Source organism: Rhinolophus sinicus, chromosome 2, assembly GCF_057876585.1.
Source record: "Rhinolophus sinicus isolate RSI-liver-muscle chromosome 2, RSI-T2T, whole genome shotgun sequence".
In the NCBI taxonomy this organism is placed as follows: Eukaryota; Metazoa; Chordata; class Mammalia; order Chiroptera; family Rhinolophidae; genus Rhinolophus; species Rhinolophus sinicus.
This window is the reverse complement of record NC_142502.1, coordinates 7,916,315-7,931,980: the sequence shown is the minus strand read 5'-3', so window position 1 is coordinate 7,931,980 and position 15,666 is coordinate 7,916,315. Positions and strand designations below refer to the sequence as shown.

Sequence of the window (15,666 nt, the reverse complement as noted above, 5' to 3'; positions counted from 1 at the left end):
AGAGAACATGGAGGGAGAAGTTGTAGTGCTGCCGATTTGGGCCAAGTGTGTGAGTTTGAGCTCTCTGGCTGAAGGAACAGAAACCAGCTTGTCACTTCCCACAGCTTAGGTCCAGAAGAGGGCACCTTTAGAATGAAGGGTGTGAGGCCCGGGGCAGACAGAACTCTAACCAGAACACAGCAAAGCTGTCAGCCCCTGGTCCCTCGGGGGATGTCAGCAGATCACTGTACTGGAGGGGACCTAAGCCCAACTGCAAGTTTCTCTTTTATTTCCTACAGTACAACAGATTCTGAAGGCGCTAATAAAAGGAAGAATGCATTTGTGATACTATTTAGACTATAAAGAAAAACACAAACTTTAAATTGGAATAATTTATTCTAACAAAAGTACAAAGTATGGAAAATTAGTGTACTTGAATCGTTTCAGACAGTAAAGAAAGTATCACGCTAGCAGATTTCTGTTTTTAGCACCTTTGAACAGAAACATTCAGAGTGAAGACAAGAGGCGTCCAGGCTTCTGACTGACCACCTACGATGGACGATTCCTCTGACTTAGGGGTGCAGCGCACAGAACAGTGCAGTCGGCTAGGTTATTCTCTACATTTTGAGAGTACAACAAAGGACGCTTAAAGAGAATGACAAAGGAGTTCACTGAATTCATGGTTGGTGGTTAGAAGACGGAAGAGAGGTGTTGAGACAAAGGAGAAAGACGGCGGGCGGATGCGGAGCTCAAATGGACAGTCCGAAGGCGCTGACGATGCAGTACATGGTCTTGTTCTCCCATCGCACAGTGCAGCTCCCTGTGGGGCGAGGCAGAGGGCGCGGAAGTGAGGGAAACGGCGAGAGACTGCTTTCTCACAGTAAGGCCAAAACACTCAAGGACTTACCTCTTCCGGTACATAAATAAAGAAGGCTGGCAAATCGCCTCTATAAAATGTTTTAAAAGGTGACTCTAATAAACATGCATTCAAAGACACGAAACATCCAAGAACACAGTTCATAAAATAGTGCTTTGGATCAGCGAGATCTCAGCAGGGTCCAAGAAGGCAGCGCCCAACCTTCAGGAAAATGCCCGTGACAGACTTTCACCAAATGAATGAAAACCATACCGTCAGTAGAGCTGTCCCAGAAGCAAGAACTTGCCGTGTGTAATCCTGCTCCGTTCTTCTGCATAATTACACAGGTCACTTCAATTAAAACAAACTTTTATTAAGAAACCTACTTGGAAACACAAATCCTTTTGCCCACTTTTAGCACATGTTTGTCGATCATGTGGTTGACACTCATGATAAAAATTAACAGTGGTAGACTGCCTGGTCCTACAACAGGGACGCACCTCACAGGTCCTTTCCTCCCCCACACACTAGTCCTACAGGCATCTGACCTGAAAAGCTGTGAAATCCTATGGCATGCCCTGTAACTGTCCCGGCAGCCAAACAGGCCAGTTTATGACATTATGACCTAAAATAAAATAATGTGCACACAGAGTGACACACGTCTACAGAGAACTTTGGGGTGGGCACCACACTGCAACACTCGCTGTCTTCTGACACCAGACCGGCCTCTGACCGTATTTAAAGAACCACCACCAGTGTACACGAGAAGCAAGACCCCCTTACCGATGTATTTAAATGGTTTTCCCAGCTTGGTGAGTTGGCTTAAAGTCTGTTCTACTACGTTTGTGGTCCACTGATTCACTTTGCTGTGCTGGTAGGTGTTGCCACCAATTGCACTTTCAATGGCCTAGAAGACAAAGCAGAGGGTCCCCGTCAGCAGAATGTACCGACCACCTTCCATTAGGTACTGAAGTCCATCACCCTAAGAACTGCTGAAATACAACCTGCATAAAATGTAAGCTCGTATCCACTAGGACTCCTTTGCAAATACACCTTTTGTCTGACAGTGTCATAGTTAAATAAGTTTTATGTTTGTTTTTAAGAACCTGGAATTATATAGGGTCTGTCAAAAATTTTAAACATTTTGACTGAATTTAATGTTCACTGTTGCTATCAGTACCTGGAAATAAGCGACCTTTTTCCTATGACGCTAGAAAATATTCTGTTTGCCTATTCCCTTCTTAAAAGTATAGTAGACACAGGAATCGTTATCAATTTATTCATGTACAAACCTATCCAAATAATCATGTATTCATAAATGCTTCCTTTATCCAGCATTTTCTGGGAATGTTACCATGTAAGTGCATTTTTCAGGTAACTAAAGGACAGCCCTGTGTATCCCACAACTTATTTTAAGTTTATGGTGAATTTTTGTATTACGAAATTCCTTATCTCCTTTTTTTTGTGCTATATCTTGGGGAGGGCTCACACTGTACGCTTCAAGGCTCATTCAGGAAAACACATGGTTCCTTGCCCCACTCTTGCTCAAGTTTATAGTTCCCATTTCATGATTTTCTGGGCCTTTTGGGCTGATGCCAGCCAGCATGCCCGCTTCTACCAGCTCTCCTCTCTACCCCTTTTCTATCAAGTGCGGGAAACCAGAAAACTGAGTTTTTATGATAGTTAAGACCTAAAATAAAAACATTCAGTGCGCACCAAGTTCTGTCTGGAGGCATGCAGTCACAAAAATGGTCCCAGGACCTGAGCTGTGCACATGGTGACAGATTAAGGGCTACTGTGATCTTGCTTTTGAGGAACAAAAAGCTACCTAGTCACACCCTGATTTCTACCTAGAGAAACTCCTATTTATCCTAGAATTCTAAGTGACCTACATTAGACACAGATCATCTGGCATCCTCCTCCCGTCTAAACCCCCGTCCAATGTCACTGCTCCTTCTCATTCTCTGCCATATCCTCCCTCCCCAGCTCGGAGCATAAACAGGCTGGGGGCAGAGAGGCCCTGGTTTAATGGGACCAGGTTGTTACTAGATCTGTGCTCCGGCTAAACCTCTACCTCTGAGGACTGTCCATACACACTTTGGGAGTCACTGTTTTTCAGGAAGGGAGGAAATCTCCAATTTTGGATGCACCCAAATTTACTACTACCCAATACTTACAATAGCTCGAGTACACAGTTAACCTGTCACCAGGGACAAAAAAATCTATGGAGGCGGGTGATCAAGAGAAAGTAACCTGCAATGTTACCTCCTGCTCCCAGGGAGACTGGCCAAGCCTACCTTCAACTGTACTTGCCGCCTGGTAACCAAGTCAAGGCTAACACAGAAAACAAGTGAGGCCAAAGGATACTTTGTAACCAACTCCACCTCCCACAGTTGCAGTATAATTCACCCACCTTCCTGCTGCCCCCCCCAACCCCTTCTGCAAAAACATTGTATTTAGAAAAAGATGAAAGGCAAACTGCTACAAATCCTGCAAAGCAACTAGAAAATCATGCCTGATGTTGAATAATGCATATGGTAGAAAACATGTTGCTCTTTATGTTCACAAGAACACGTTGTGGTTCTTTAGCACTGTGGCAGTAGTCAATAATTTATAATGATTATATCAGAGTAAATTCCAAATCACACACGTCACCTCACATGGTAATATTAAACTTAGATCACTAATGACTTTCTTTTAGCCAATGGCTTCACTATCTGCTCAGTTTACATAAGGAAGGGCCGCTGGCTGGGAAAACCTTTCCAGCCTCCTTCCTGCCCTGGCTGCCCAGCTCTCTGCACTCCTCCAGCCACCCCACCCCCTTCCATTCAGGCCCTCAGACGCCCCACACACACCCTGCCACACTCCCCACATGTCCCCAACCTGGACCATTTGGCCCCCTCCTCCCTGAGTTAATGCTACTCCTACTCTCCAGATTCTAGCTCTGAACTCACTGGGCTGGTCATGTCCCTGGAAGCACCACCTACTGTGGCAGTGACCACACAGGGATGGGAACTTATGTTCCAGCGTGATTATTTGATAAATGTATGCCTTCCCTGCCCCCACACTGTAAATTCCTTGAGGGTTAGTCCCCTGCATGCCCCCTCGACCTGAATTTTTTAAATAAATGAAAAATAACCGTTTTCGTCTCCCACTCATCATCTAAGGGAAATACTGTGGTCAATAATGATAAAGTGGGTAATTTTAGAAAGAAAAACAAAGAAACAAATAAGCCCCAACTAGATCACTAGGTCGTGTAAGCTGTTCAATTTTTAATATTCACTTTCTTCATTAAACACTGGAAACATATTTACTTATAACCATGAATCTTTTATGCTAACAGATTATCAATTCAAGCCTTAGTAAGATTTAATAATGCTAATATATAAAATTTCCTGTCTGATTTAAAATATATAATTTACGTAATATGGAAGTAAATCTTATCTAGATACTCACTAAAGTACCGTGTTTCCCCAAAAATAAGACCTAGCTGGACCATCAGCTCTAATGCATCTTTTGGAGCAAAAATTAATATCAGACCAGGTCTTATTTCACTATAATATAAGACCGGGTCTTTATAATTAATATAATAAATTAATATAATTAATATAATACCGGGTCTTAATTTTTGCTCCAAAAGACGCATTAGAGCTGACTGTCCGGCTAGGTCTTATTTTTGGGGAAACAGAGTAGCAACTGTTAATTTGAAATGCCAAAACACACAGGCTTAGTTGAAACAATTCCAATACAGTATTTAAAACCATTATTTTCACTCATATAAGCCATTAATCAAACATTTAAAAAGCAGGATTTCTCCTCTTACCTCTTTTACAATGTTGCTCACTTCGTCAACAACAAAAGCAGTCTGTAAGAAAGAAAATGAGTTAATGAGTTGATTTAATAGATTCATATCCACTGCAGCCTTGATTAATGCAAATTTAGGTAATGAACATACTTTCTCAGAAGTAATCTAACCAGACCGTTCATTTCACTGAGGAAAACATTACAGAGACTCAGCAGCAGTTAAGTGGCTGAGGATCAGAGGGGGGAGGCCATCAGGAGACTAGAATACATGTATTTATCATTTAAGTTTGTTTTGTTTTTAATCCTGCCTTGATCTGAAAGACTAACTTCACTTTAAACTAGAATTTCTCTCTCCGTCCATTTCAACTGGCCGCTGGGATCGTTAACAAATACAGAAGTTTAATGAGTTACCTGTCTTTTGTATAACTTAACTGACACTTTCCCTGATGTAAGCTGATTAAGAGCCTTGAAACTTAAGATGTTTTGAGGTTTTTTCTTTGTCACTGCTGTCCTACTTTGGGACTACACTGCCCGCTGCCAGCATCGCCGTTCTCCGCCAGTGTGTCAGGATGAGGTGGAACGTAGGCTGCCAGTGATAATCTAGTGCCAGGAGTTTATAAATGATTTTTTACATGAGGTACATATGAATGGGTACAAAGTTTTGTCTGAGTCCTGGAACAGTACTTAGCTCTGGACATGCCCTCAGGCATATGTGCATCCTGGGGGAATAAAGGCCAAAAGCCCCGCTCTTGGCAATGAGTTTTCCTCCCTGCGTGGCTGCTGACCACTGTGGCCCACTTCTAGCAATGTGCTTTTCTTTCCAGGAGCATCAAGAGCTCGCTGCCTGAAGCCCTCTCACTTGCTGTACTCAGAAGTCATACTCGGAGACAAAGCCAATTCACCAAGTTAATGAAATTTTGCAGTATGTTAGAGATTAAATTATTTCTTGAATTTTAAGGATCCTTCCAAGGGGCTTCAATGATCCTAAGCCATACAGGGAAGTCCCTGTATAACTTTCTCTGTGGTGAAAATATGAAAAAGCTTGAGGGGCATTTCAATGGATTTTTTTCAGTGGTAAGTAGAGCAGGTGTACAGAATCCACTGGGCAGTTTCAACTTCTACTGGAAAGAGGAACAATGGGTTGACAGTAGTTAGGAAGGTCCAGGTATCTACATGAAGTTAGACGATACGCAGAAAAGGCTTAGTTCAGAGATTGTTAGGAATGGCATGGATTAGTAAATAACTAAGTCATGCCTACTAGAAAGAAGAGAGTCATGGTCTCATCCTTGCAAGGCTTTATCTTGTGTAAATCACAGATCACTCTATCCAGCTCCTTCATTTCACAGAGATGCAAGCGAAATCTGGAATAATGAAGTCACCTGGCCAACTCATTGGTGAGAGCCAGAATTGGAATGCAGAGTATTAGAATGCTGGTATTAAGAGCTTTCTCTCACACTGCCATTTGCCTTTTTAAAGTTTTACTCAGTATTCCTGTAATACAAGCCATTTTCCAGTATTACCAGTTAATAGTTTACAGGGGCAAGTTTTCCCTTTGCTATTCTAACACTTATTCACTAGGTTGCTACCAGCATTCACACACTGATGATTGACACCGCCACAGGAAAGTTTGTGCCAGTTAAGAAATTAAATCAAAACTGAAACTCTAGGGTCAGTCCTTAAGCCTTAGATTTTTCTTCCCCTTGAAACATAACTGCTTAAACTAAATTTCAAAAATGGAAATATCAAACCTTAATAATCTGTATTTTCATAGGACTCAATTTATTTGAATCCCAACAAGAATTATTTAGCAAGAAGAAAAGGGGCAAGCATCCATCAGCTATATTTCCTGAATGCTTCTTAGCTTGAAGGAAAGCCATTTTCACAACACACCATTACAATGCATGTCTTCTGCTTGGCAAATAATTATATGCTTTACCCTGCTTCTTCATTGAGGCAATAAAGAGATGATTTTCCCCGCCCGCAAACAGAAACTATCTTCCTGACGTCTCAAACTGAACTGACATGTAAGTGATGGCTGTCACTGTGGGAGTGAGCATGACACTGAAGAACAAGGTGTGGAACGGAAGACAAAGGCAGCTTCTCCTATTGTGCATATCTGCATTTTGCAGACAGCCTGGGCATCAAATCTGTGCCTGAAGGGACTTGAGAGATGTGACTGTCCGTGCGTGTCACGAGTGCATGTCACTGGAGTCTTGCGTTAAAATACTAGCAGACGCACAAGCAGTTTTCGGTCTTCCCCACCCCTGGACGTGGAACACCTTCTTCAGGGTGGGGGTCCGCATCCGTGAGTAAACAGAGCCAGTGACATCACTCTGGGGACCCCGCCGGCGTGGGCCAGGGACGGGGCTGTGGAGCGGAGCTGGGGGTGCGGTGGGGCAGCGTGGAGCGGGCCGAGGATGAAGTCGGCGCGCGGCGGACCCGGGGCGCAGTGTGGCCAGGGGTGCGGTGGGTGGCCGGAAGCGGGGGGCTGGCTGGGCGCACAGGGGCGCCGGGGGTTCGGAGCGCACCCGGGACTAGGCCGGCGAGGAGCGGGGTCCAGGGCGCCGCGGGGGTGCTGCGGGCCCCGCCGCAGGAACCCCGCGGCGCTCGCCGCCGCGCGGGAGCCTCCTTCTCGCCCCGCCCCTCGGGCAAGGTGACGACGCCCGGAGCAGGCCGGGCCGGGGTCACCGCGAAGCGTTCGGCAGGGCGCTGGCGCCGTCAGCTTGCGCAGGACAGGGCTGCCGCCCATGTCCAGACGCGACCCGAGTGCCCACACACGCCGTCGGCTGCGGACTCCCGCCCAAGCCCGCGGCTCCCGGCCGCCACCCTTCCCGTCGCCGTCCCGGCAGTTACCTCTTCCGCAGACTGGTAGTCTTCCATCTTTCCTCCCGCGCGTCGCCTCCGCCTCCCTGAGTAGAGCGCACTGCGCCGGCGCTGCGAGGGCCCGCCCCTCGTGCTCGCGCCCCGCCCCTCGTGCTCGCGCCCCGCCCCTCGTGCTCGCGCCCCGCCCCTCGTGCTCGCGCCCCGCCCCTCGCGCTCGCGCCCCGCCCCTCGTGCTCGCGCCCGGCCCGGCCCCGCCCTCCCCTAGGGCCCCGCCCGCGCCTGCTCTAGGGCCCCGCCCTCCCCCTGGTGCTTCGGTTGCCCAGGCCCGCCCCTCGGGGACTCGGGATTATCCCCTCCTTCCGTCCATCCCGAGGTGGTGGTTTCCGTGGGAACCCGCCTGTGTAGCCTGGCAGCTGACTAGACCGCAGCAACTAAAACAAAACAAACGTACAAAGCCAGTCCGGGAAGGAAGAGTCGTCCCGCCCCCTTCCTCCAGTCTGTACTGTACTGTGTGGATGAACGTTCAGACAGGCTTGGACACCTAGTAACAGACTGTAACGTGACTTCCAAACGTGATGGGCAGCGTGAGATATTGGTTACAGTCCCCCTGGAGATCCAGGGTTAGGAAACTTGAGCTCTGATGGAAACTTTCCTTTGGTGAGGCAAGTTTTCCATATAAATAAGATTTTTATTTTTTTAATCTTGAACACCATTTAAAAAACATTTCGCGTGGAAAAATTTGTAAAACGCTGCACACTTCCTAGTTACCCTAACCAGAATGACCTACACACACACCTGACTTGTATACAGGGGTCTTTATGAAAGTTAGTAATCGCACAGGGCTCTGGTGCAGTGTTTTCCAAGCAAAGCCAGGCCTTGGGCACCTGCTTGCTGCACTCTGAGGGGAAGATCTTTGAGTCTGGGGACTCTTTCTGGTTTTAGTATGCCCTTGAAGTCAAGTTGTCACTTCTTACCTCTCCAAAGCCGAGTTGCTAAAACCCACTTCCCATCCCCCCAGGAAGAGCTGACCACAAGACCCTGAGACGGGGTAAAATTCAGCTGCAGAGCCCACACTCAACCCATCAGCAACCCTTGTTCCTACACTATAGAATCTAGGTTCCACGCAGGCGGAGTCTGTTGTATTCCTGACGTGTCCCTGCCTCTTCAGTTGTGCCTGGAACATAGTAGGTACACAGTGAAAATTTAATGAATGAATGCATGCTTTCCCCACAGGTGTCAATTCTGTCTCATACCCAATGCAGAGAACTGGGATGTAGAAGAAGATACAACCACCTGCCCTGTTGTGGGAAACGGCTGGTGAGAGGAGGGCAGAGCTGTGAAAGACACAAGGCTGCTGTGCTCAGGGCACCTGACTGATCACAGAGGCCTGCCAGGTGGGGACTGGCTGTTCTCTCACACCTGGTTTCTGCTTCTCAGATGCTGAACTTTATTTACTTTTGGAGTTTTGTTCTCTTCCTGTTATCTGGCTTCAACTCACCTGTTCCAGTGTTTCAGTCTACATGTGATTCTCATTCTGACATTTCTTTGGTTTGTCTTCCTGACATTCCCAGAAGGCCTGCTAATGTCTTAGAATTATGTGCAAAGCAAGAGAGAACAGGTTCTGAGTGAACATTTGCAATTGAAGACTGTGAGGTTTGAGACCTCTTTTTAAAAGGCTTTTACAAAGACTTCACAGCCTTTTAGGAACTTCCTCATCCAAACAAGTGTCCTGAATCACTGCAGGGAGTATATTAGTCAATGCAACCCTAGTGATACTGTAACTGAAAATCACCTGTGTGTGCATTAATCAACAGAAAGCACGTGAATATGATTTTTAAAATTTTTATATGACTTTGGCTTGTAAGCATTGGATCCCACTCTCCAATTTTAACTATCAAAGAACATTCATTAAATGACATGGTACATGACATATTTTTCTGCCCCAGAAGTAGATAAATTGGTCTGTTTACCTTCAAAACTATTTGCTCACTTACTCAGCACACATGCACTTGAGCACTCACTTTGTGTCAGCCTCTGAGCTGGAGTTCAGGCTGCAAAGTTGACTAAGATATGGTTCCTATGGAAAAATTTTAAAAAGTGCTTTTCTGGAAAAAGGAGGCTTCTTTAGGCTCAGTGATGTCGTAGCGTTTGGGAAAGAGCACTGATATGTATTGTGTTCTGCCCAATGGATATATACTTCATAGGGCTGAGGAATTTCAAATGACTGACATGTGGCCATTTACTAGCTGCCATTCCCAGCACCCGGTATCGGCCAAGAATGAACGTCCATCAGAAGCATTGGAGTGGAAACTCCTGACTCATAGCTGCTCATAAATCTCTGGTATTCAGCCATATTTTAGAATAATGTTAATTGCTGCACCATAAGCCGGTGGAGTGAATCTTTGGTCTGTTTTTCAATTTGGGGGTTAGCCTTGGGTTGGCAGACATTGTGTGCTTTCTTCCTTCGAGTCAAGTCTCTTAAATATAAACCCTTTAGAAATAGGGATTGGTATTGCCAATGCCTTTATTTAGCAAGTGTGGGCCTAATAATCCTAGCCATGTCACCTCAACAAATAAATCAATGGCCTCTTGGGTCTGTCAGCACTGTCTGTGATGTGCAACCCTTCACCATGCAAATCCAACGCTGTGGATGCTTGAGTTTTCCTTTCTTTTCCTGTGCCTGTGTTACCGAGATGTACCATGGAGTCAGGCTAAGTCAATAATAATTAATAATAATAATACAATACAGCTGGCAATGCCAAACGCTCTAGTCTGAGGAATTTAATGTTGCGAGGAAAAGAAAATAAACCTGTAGCTGACTCATATCTAAAGTGAGCAGCGTAGGCTGAGAAATCACTGAGAAATGCCTCTGCTTAGGTCTGCTGTCAGCTGGGAAGCAGAGCACAGTGGGACTGAAATACCTCTGTACCACCTGGGAAGGGCTGTTGCTTGGAGGCCCTTGGTTCCCTCTTCCTCCCAATCCTCGCTACCCCGGCCCCATCCCCGGGAGCCAACAACTAAAGGATAACTCGTGGCACCGCAGGAGCCTCCAGCTGGCATTTCTGCTGACTGGTTGATTTTCATGCTGTCATTGTTATTAAATAGTTTATCAGTTCTGTGTGTCTGAACAAATGCACGCATCACAGTCAGTCAGCCCAGGCTCGGCTAGCTGCAGAAACCAATGACCCTGGACTCTTGGTGGTTGACGACAACAAAGACGTATTTGTCACTCACACTGCATGACCATGGAGAGGCTGCCCCATGTCTTCTCCTCACTGGGCCCAGGCTGATGGAACATCGTGATTGCAGAGTCATCAAGGGAGCGGGAGTGGTAGCCCAGGACTGGCCAGGAAGCTGCTGCTCCTAAGTGGCAAGTGTCACCTCTGCATACATATTGTTGTCCAGAGCGAGTCTCTTGTCCACGCCTGAGGTCACAGGACAAGGACACATAGGGGAGAAGAGAGCTACAACCTGCCACACGCAGCGTTCTGAAGGTTCCCGTTGGCGATGGATCATCTTTGCACTCTCTCTGCCCGACTCTTGCCCATGCATCCCCCACTTCCACGGCTACTCTGGTGGAATCTCCAGGCCAGCCCTGTGACAGCTCACTTTACTTTCAGATGTGATCTAATTTCCACCTGCTCAATTTCACTGTCATTGCCAGCTCTTCCCTGCTGCCCACGGTAGCCGAGGCCTTAGATCAGTGGTCTCCAAACTTCTTTCATGATGCCCCTCTATCAGGGACCAGTTTTTTGAGCATGTATCCCAAAAGCATGTTTATTTCAACTATGTTATATTAAACTGTGAATACACTTATTAAACATTAATAAAATCTAAGTTTTCACCTTTTAGTGAAAATAAATAGAAATAGAAGTTCTAAGTTTTCTTAGTATATCTTACTGTGATGGGCTGAACTATGTCCCTCCCAAAATTCATACGTTGAAGCGCAAACCGCCAGTACTTCAGAATATGCCATTCATATTTGGAGACAGGGCCTTAAGGAGGGGTTACGTTAAAATGAGGTCATTAGGGTGGGTCCTGATCCAATATGACTATGACTTTATGAGAAAAGGAGATTAGGACACCGGTACTCATAGAAAGATGATCATTTGAAGACACGTAAGATAGCCATCCACTAGCCAAGGAGAAACCAATCCTGCCATCACCTTGACCTTGAACTTCTGGACCTCAGAATTGGGAGAAAATAAACTTCTGTCGTTTAGCCCACCAGTCTATAGTATTTGTTACAGCAGGCCTAGCAAAGTAATTACTTTGGAAGTAATTATTCCAGGTTACCCTCATTTCTAAAACATTTGTTTCCCTAAATATTTCTAAATGGATTCACTCAGTATGTTATGCCACAAAATAGTCGTACTACTGCTAAATGAATAGCAGTTACTATTTTTTAAGAATCTTCTTAGACCAGGTGTTTTCAACCATGATCACTATGGCGGTGCCTGACATCGCAGGTGCACGAGAAACACTTGTGGAGGAATTGTATGAACTGTACACTGAGGGGGAAGCTTTACGACCCTCACCAGGAAACAGGCTCAGAGACACCAAGGGGTTTGCTCAAGGTCACCCAGAGCTTGCCCTCTTAATTCACTCTTCCCTTTTATTATTCTAACCCTTCAAAGACCATAATCACCTCCTGCCACCCCTGCTCCTACCTGCAGCAATTCACCAAGCTGTCCACCTCAGGCCACGGAAGAGTGAGATTTTATAACTGAAGAACCAATGGGATGATGAAGGTGAACGTCATTTCCAGGTGAGGAAGCCAAGGTCCACGAGTGTTCAGAGAGATCTAGTGACTCCCAAGGCCCCACAGAGAACCTTATTCTTGGCCATCAGCTGACTGGCCCGAACCATATTCTCTCAATTAGAGTTCACACTAGTTCAGCCTCAAGAGTTAGGCTGAGACCCTCAAAAGATCCCCTGAAGGGAATGAAAAGACAAGTTCACAGAGTGGGAGAAAAATGTCTGCTCTGTAAATATCTGACAAAACACTATATAAAGAAATTCTACAAATCAGTAATAGAAAGGCAGGGGGCAGCCGGTTAGCTCAGTTGCTTAGAGCATGGTGTTGGTGGCACCGAGGTTGCCGGTTCAATCCCCGCATGGACAACTGTGAGCTGCGCCCTCCTTAAAAAAAAAAAAGAAAAGAAAAGAAAAAAGAAAGGCAGATAACCCAATAGAAAAACAGGCAAAAGACTTGAACGAGCCCAACATCAAAGTAGATGTCCAAATGACCATCAAACATATAAAATGATGCTCAAATTACCCAGTTCCACGAAACATCAGGGAAATGAAAATTAAAACCATGACGTGATACCACCACAGGTCCACTGGAGTGGATAAGAAAGAAAGGCAGGTACACTTGTTGCTGGTAGGCGTGGAAGTTAGTATAATACAACCACTTTGGAAAACTCTTGTCAGCATCTCCTAACATTGAGCAAACACCTAACCTCTGATGCAGAAATTCCACTCCTAGGCATGTAACCAACAGAAACACATACAGATATTCACTCAAGAGACGATACAAGAATGTTTTTGGCAACTCCATAATAACCAAAAATTATAAATAACACAAGTGCCCGTCAACAGTACAATATGGAGATAAATTTTGTACCTATTCATACTATAAAATATAATAATGCAGTGAGAACTTCCAGGATGCTGCTAAAGCTCAGTTTCTTGATAGGAGTGTATTCACTTTGGGAAATTTTATCAAGCTGTGCTCATGATGTATATCATACCCGTATGTATGCTATACTTCAGTGAAATGTACCGGGTGGAAAAGCCCATGCTAGTCTTGTTCTAAATTGATTCTTGAGTTAGCATCTGTTGTTTGAGATGGAGTTAGTCATTTACACTTGAGGTTAATGTGAAACGCATTGCAAGTTTGGGAACATTTGAATATTTGAAGCCTCTAGTCTCTACTGGAAATTTTCTTGATAGGGGTGAAACATTTCTTTCAGTAGTATCAGCTTGGTCTTTCCTCCAGATACAAATGTAAGGTGTTGGCGTACAAGAGTTCCTGGGTGTGCTTTGTGTGGCTTGGCTCTTAGGGTCCTCGGTGAGGTGGGGGTAGCCACAGAAGCACTCGGGGAGGCTCGAGGGTGCAGTGGTTCAGCCCCGTGCCGACAGGAAGGAAAGAGAAATACGTCAGTTGTTCTAACACCAAGAAAAATTGACTTCCTTCTCTCCAGAACAGACTCCCCTGGTCTCTCCTCTTGAAGCTGATTCAAAGGTAGGCTGAGCATCCATGTATAGCTGTTTGGGCAGGTTGTTTTGGGGGTAGGGCGGGTAGAGATTACAGTTATGGTAACTTTTCTTAGATTAATGACATTAAAAGGTAGGAAACAAAAACAATGGTAAATTAGGCAAAGAATGACTTGCAATTTTATTCAATAGCACACATTTAAAATTCAGGGTAACAATTATTTAAACAGAATGGAGGAAGTACTTTAGTTGGTTAAAAAACAAACAAACAGAAACACTATCCAAAAGCTACTCAGTGTGAATTTTTTAAGATGGTGGCATAAAGTGTTTAATTTCTTCTTTGGTTGATAAATTCTCCTATGTATAGTTTATTACTGTTTTGCTCTGAATCTGCTTCATAGATTCAGTTTGTTTTGATCACCCATAATCTCCAGTTTGGAGGAGGAACAGAAATATAATTTTAAAAAAATTAAGTTAGCTGGGGTCTAATTTAAATTTCTTTCAATTAAGCTTCCTTAACCCCCAAACAGATTTCTTAGCAAGAGGAGAGATTATGAGAGGAAAACTGCACATCAGAGATTAAGGATTTATTAAGAAGTTGGAATTGGTATAGAAAACAATTATTCGGCCAAGGTAGTAGGAGGTTCTGACTTCTTCTCTGCCTAAACAAAGCATAAGTCTTTGGAGTTAGAGACCCAGATTAGAGTGTGGCTTTAGATAGATTACTTAATCGCTCCAAGCCTCACTTTCCTCAGCTGTAAAATGGGTGTACTTACTTCATAATGTTGTAATGAAGATTGAGATAATGTATGCAGAGTATTTGTCAAACTGTCCAGCTCAGAGTGAGTGCTAAATAAATAGTAGCTATTGGTACAACCAAAAGTATAACAACAATTATGAGTAGTACCTGTAACAATATAATATTAATTCTCATGTCTTTAACCTTCCATAAGAAGAAAGAGGTCATGGAGTTGAAGCCATGAAAATCATGGATTTCTATTTCAGTGTTTTGCTCCGATTCTAAAACAGCATATTTTGGGTTTTGGGTGGCAAGATATCTACCTGAATAGGAAAGAATTGATAGAATCAACAACGAATTGCAATGCTGGTCCAGTGTCTCCTTTCTTGGGTAAGCGTCAAGTTTTCTAGGCTCAAGCCCATGTACATGCAACTTCCTACATAGCAGACAAAGTTTTGAGGGACCTGAAGCTAATACAACTTATGGAGGCTTCTTTAAGAAAACGAATACAGAACTAGGTACAGAGCCTTGGATGGGGCCCTGCAAGGGAGGGACGCCAAAGCTTGAGCTTCATTAGCTTCCAGAATGTCCACCTCTGATTAGGTCACAGGAGAGACAGGAGATTTATAAACGCACATCTCCATTTCAGTGTCAGACTTTGGGATGGACGCACAATGTCGTCTCACCTTTGCAAAAATGAATCTGTTAAGCCTGTGAGTCTGAGCCCAGCTTGGGTTGGGACGACAGAGACAACTGGTCCTCATTCATATCCTCCCGCGGGTGGGCTAGTGTTCTTTGCAGCTGCGACAGCCTTCCGCAAAGAATGGGACGGAATTTTTAGGTAAAGTTTTTCTAAGGTCAGTTTAGCCATTCAACTTTTCCCCTGCATATGAGGTAGAAAGCACATGGCTGCATCCTGAAACTGTGCCTCTTCTCGAGGAAATAGCTGTGGTACAACACCACAGCAGCGGGGGTGGTCGGTCCCCGAAGTGACCCGCGCTCTGAGCTGCTGCAAAGCTGTGGCTTTCAGGCTTTGAGAATTTCTGTAGTTTGCCTTGAAAGCCGGGGGCAGAGATGACTGACGTGTTCACACATGCACGCTACAGCTATTTGCCAAATTTCCACTGTGGCGCCATTTCCCGGTCATCACAGTGAGGTGGTGAGGCTTTATTTCCTTTGATCTGATGACCAACTGCTCAGAGATGATAGATAATTGGATGAAAGCAAGAGGGAACCACCGCCT

General features: G+C 45.0%; 2 protein-coding genes across 4 annotated transcripts in view; one reads left to right on the top strand and one right to left on the bottom strand.

Annotated features, from left to right (window-relative positions):
- Window positions 1–356: 356 nt before the first annotated feature.
- Window positions 357–7,597, bottom strand: DYNLT1 (dynein light chain Tctex-type 1). Of its 2 annotated transcripts, XM_019749440.3 has the most exons (5): window positions 7,493–7,563; window positions 4,659–4,700; window positions 1,619–1,742; window positions 1,109–1,186; window positions 357–799 (listed from the first exon to the last, which is right to left on the bottom strand). In XM_019749440.3, the coding sequence occupies exons 1-5, from the start codon at window positions 7,517–7,519 to the stop codon at window positions 729–731; spliced, it is 342 nt and encodes a 113-aa protein (XP_019604999.1). In that variant the 5' UTR covers window positions 7,520–7,563; the 3' UTR covers window positions 357–728. The 2 variants fall into 2 exon arrangements, with proteins under 2 accessions (XP_019604999.1, XP_019605005.1); XM_019749446.3 differs by lacking the exon at window positions 357–799 and having other exon boundaries at window positions 1,111–1,166; window positions 7,493–7,597.
- A 5,958-nt stretch (window positions 7,598–13,555) lies between these two features.
- SYTL3 (synaptotagmin like 3) overlaps window positions 13,556–15,666 on the top strand; it is a 79,483-nt gene continuing 77,372 nt past the window's right edge. For both annotated transcript variants that reach the window (XM_019749468.3, XM_019749458.3), the window contains exon 1: window positions 13,556–13,712. The gene's annotated coding sequence lies outside the window, so the exon portion shown is untranslated. The remainder of the gene's footprint in view (window positions 13,713–15,666) is intronic.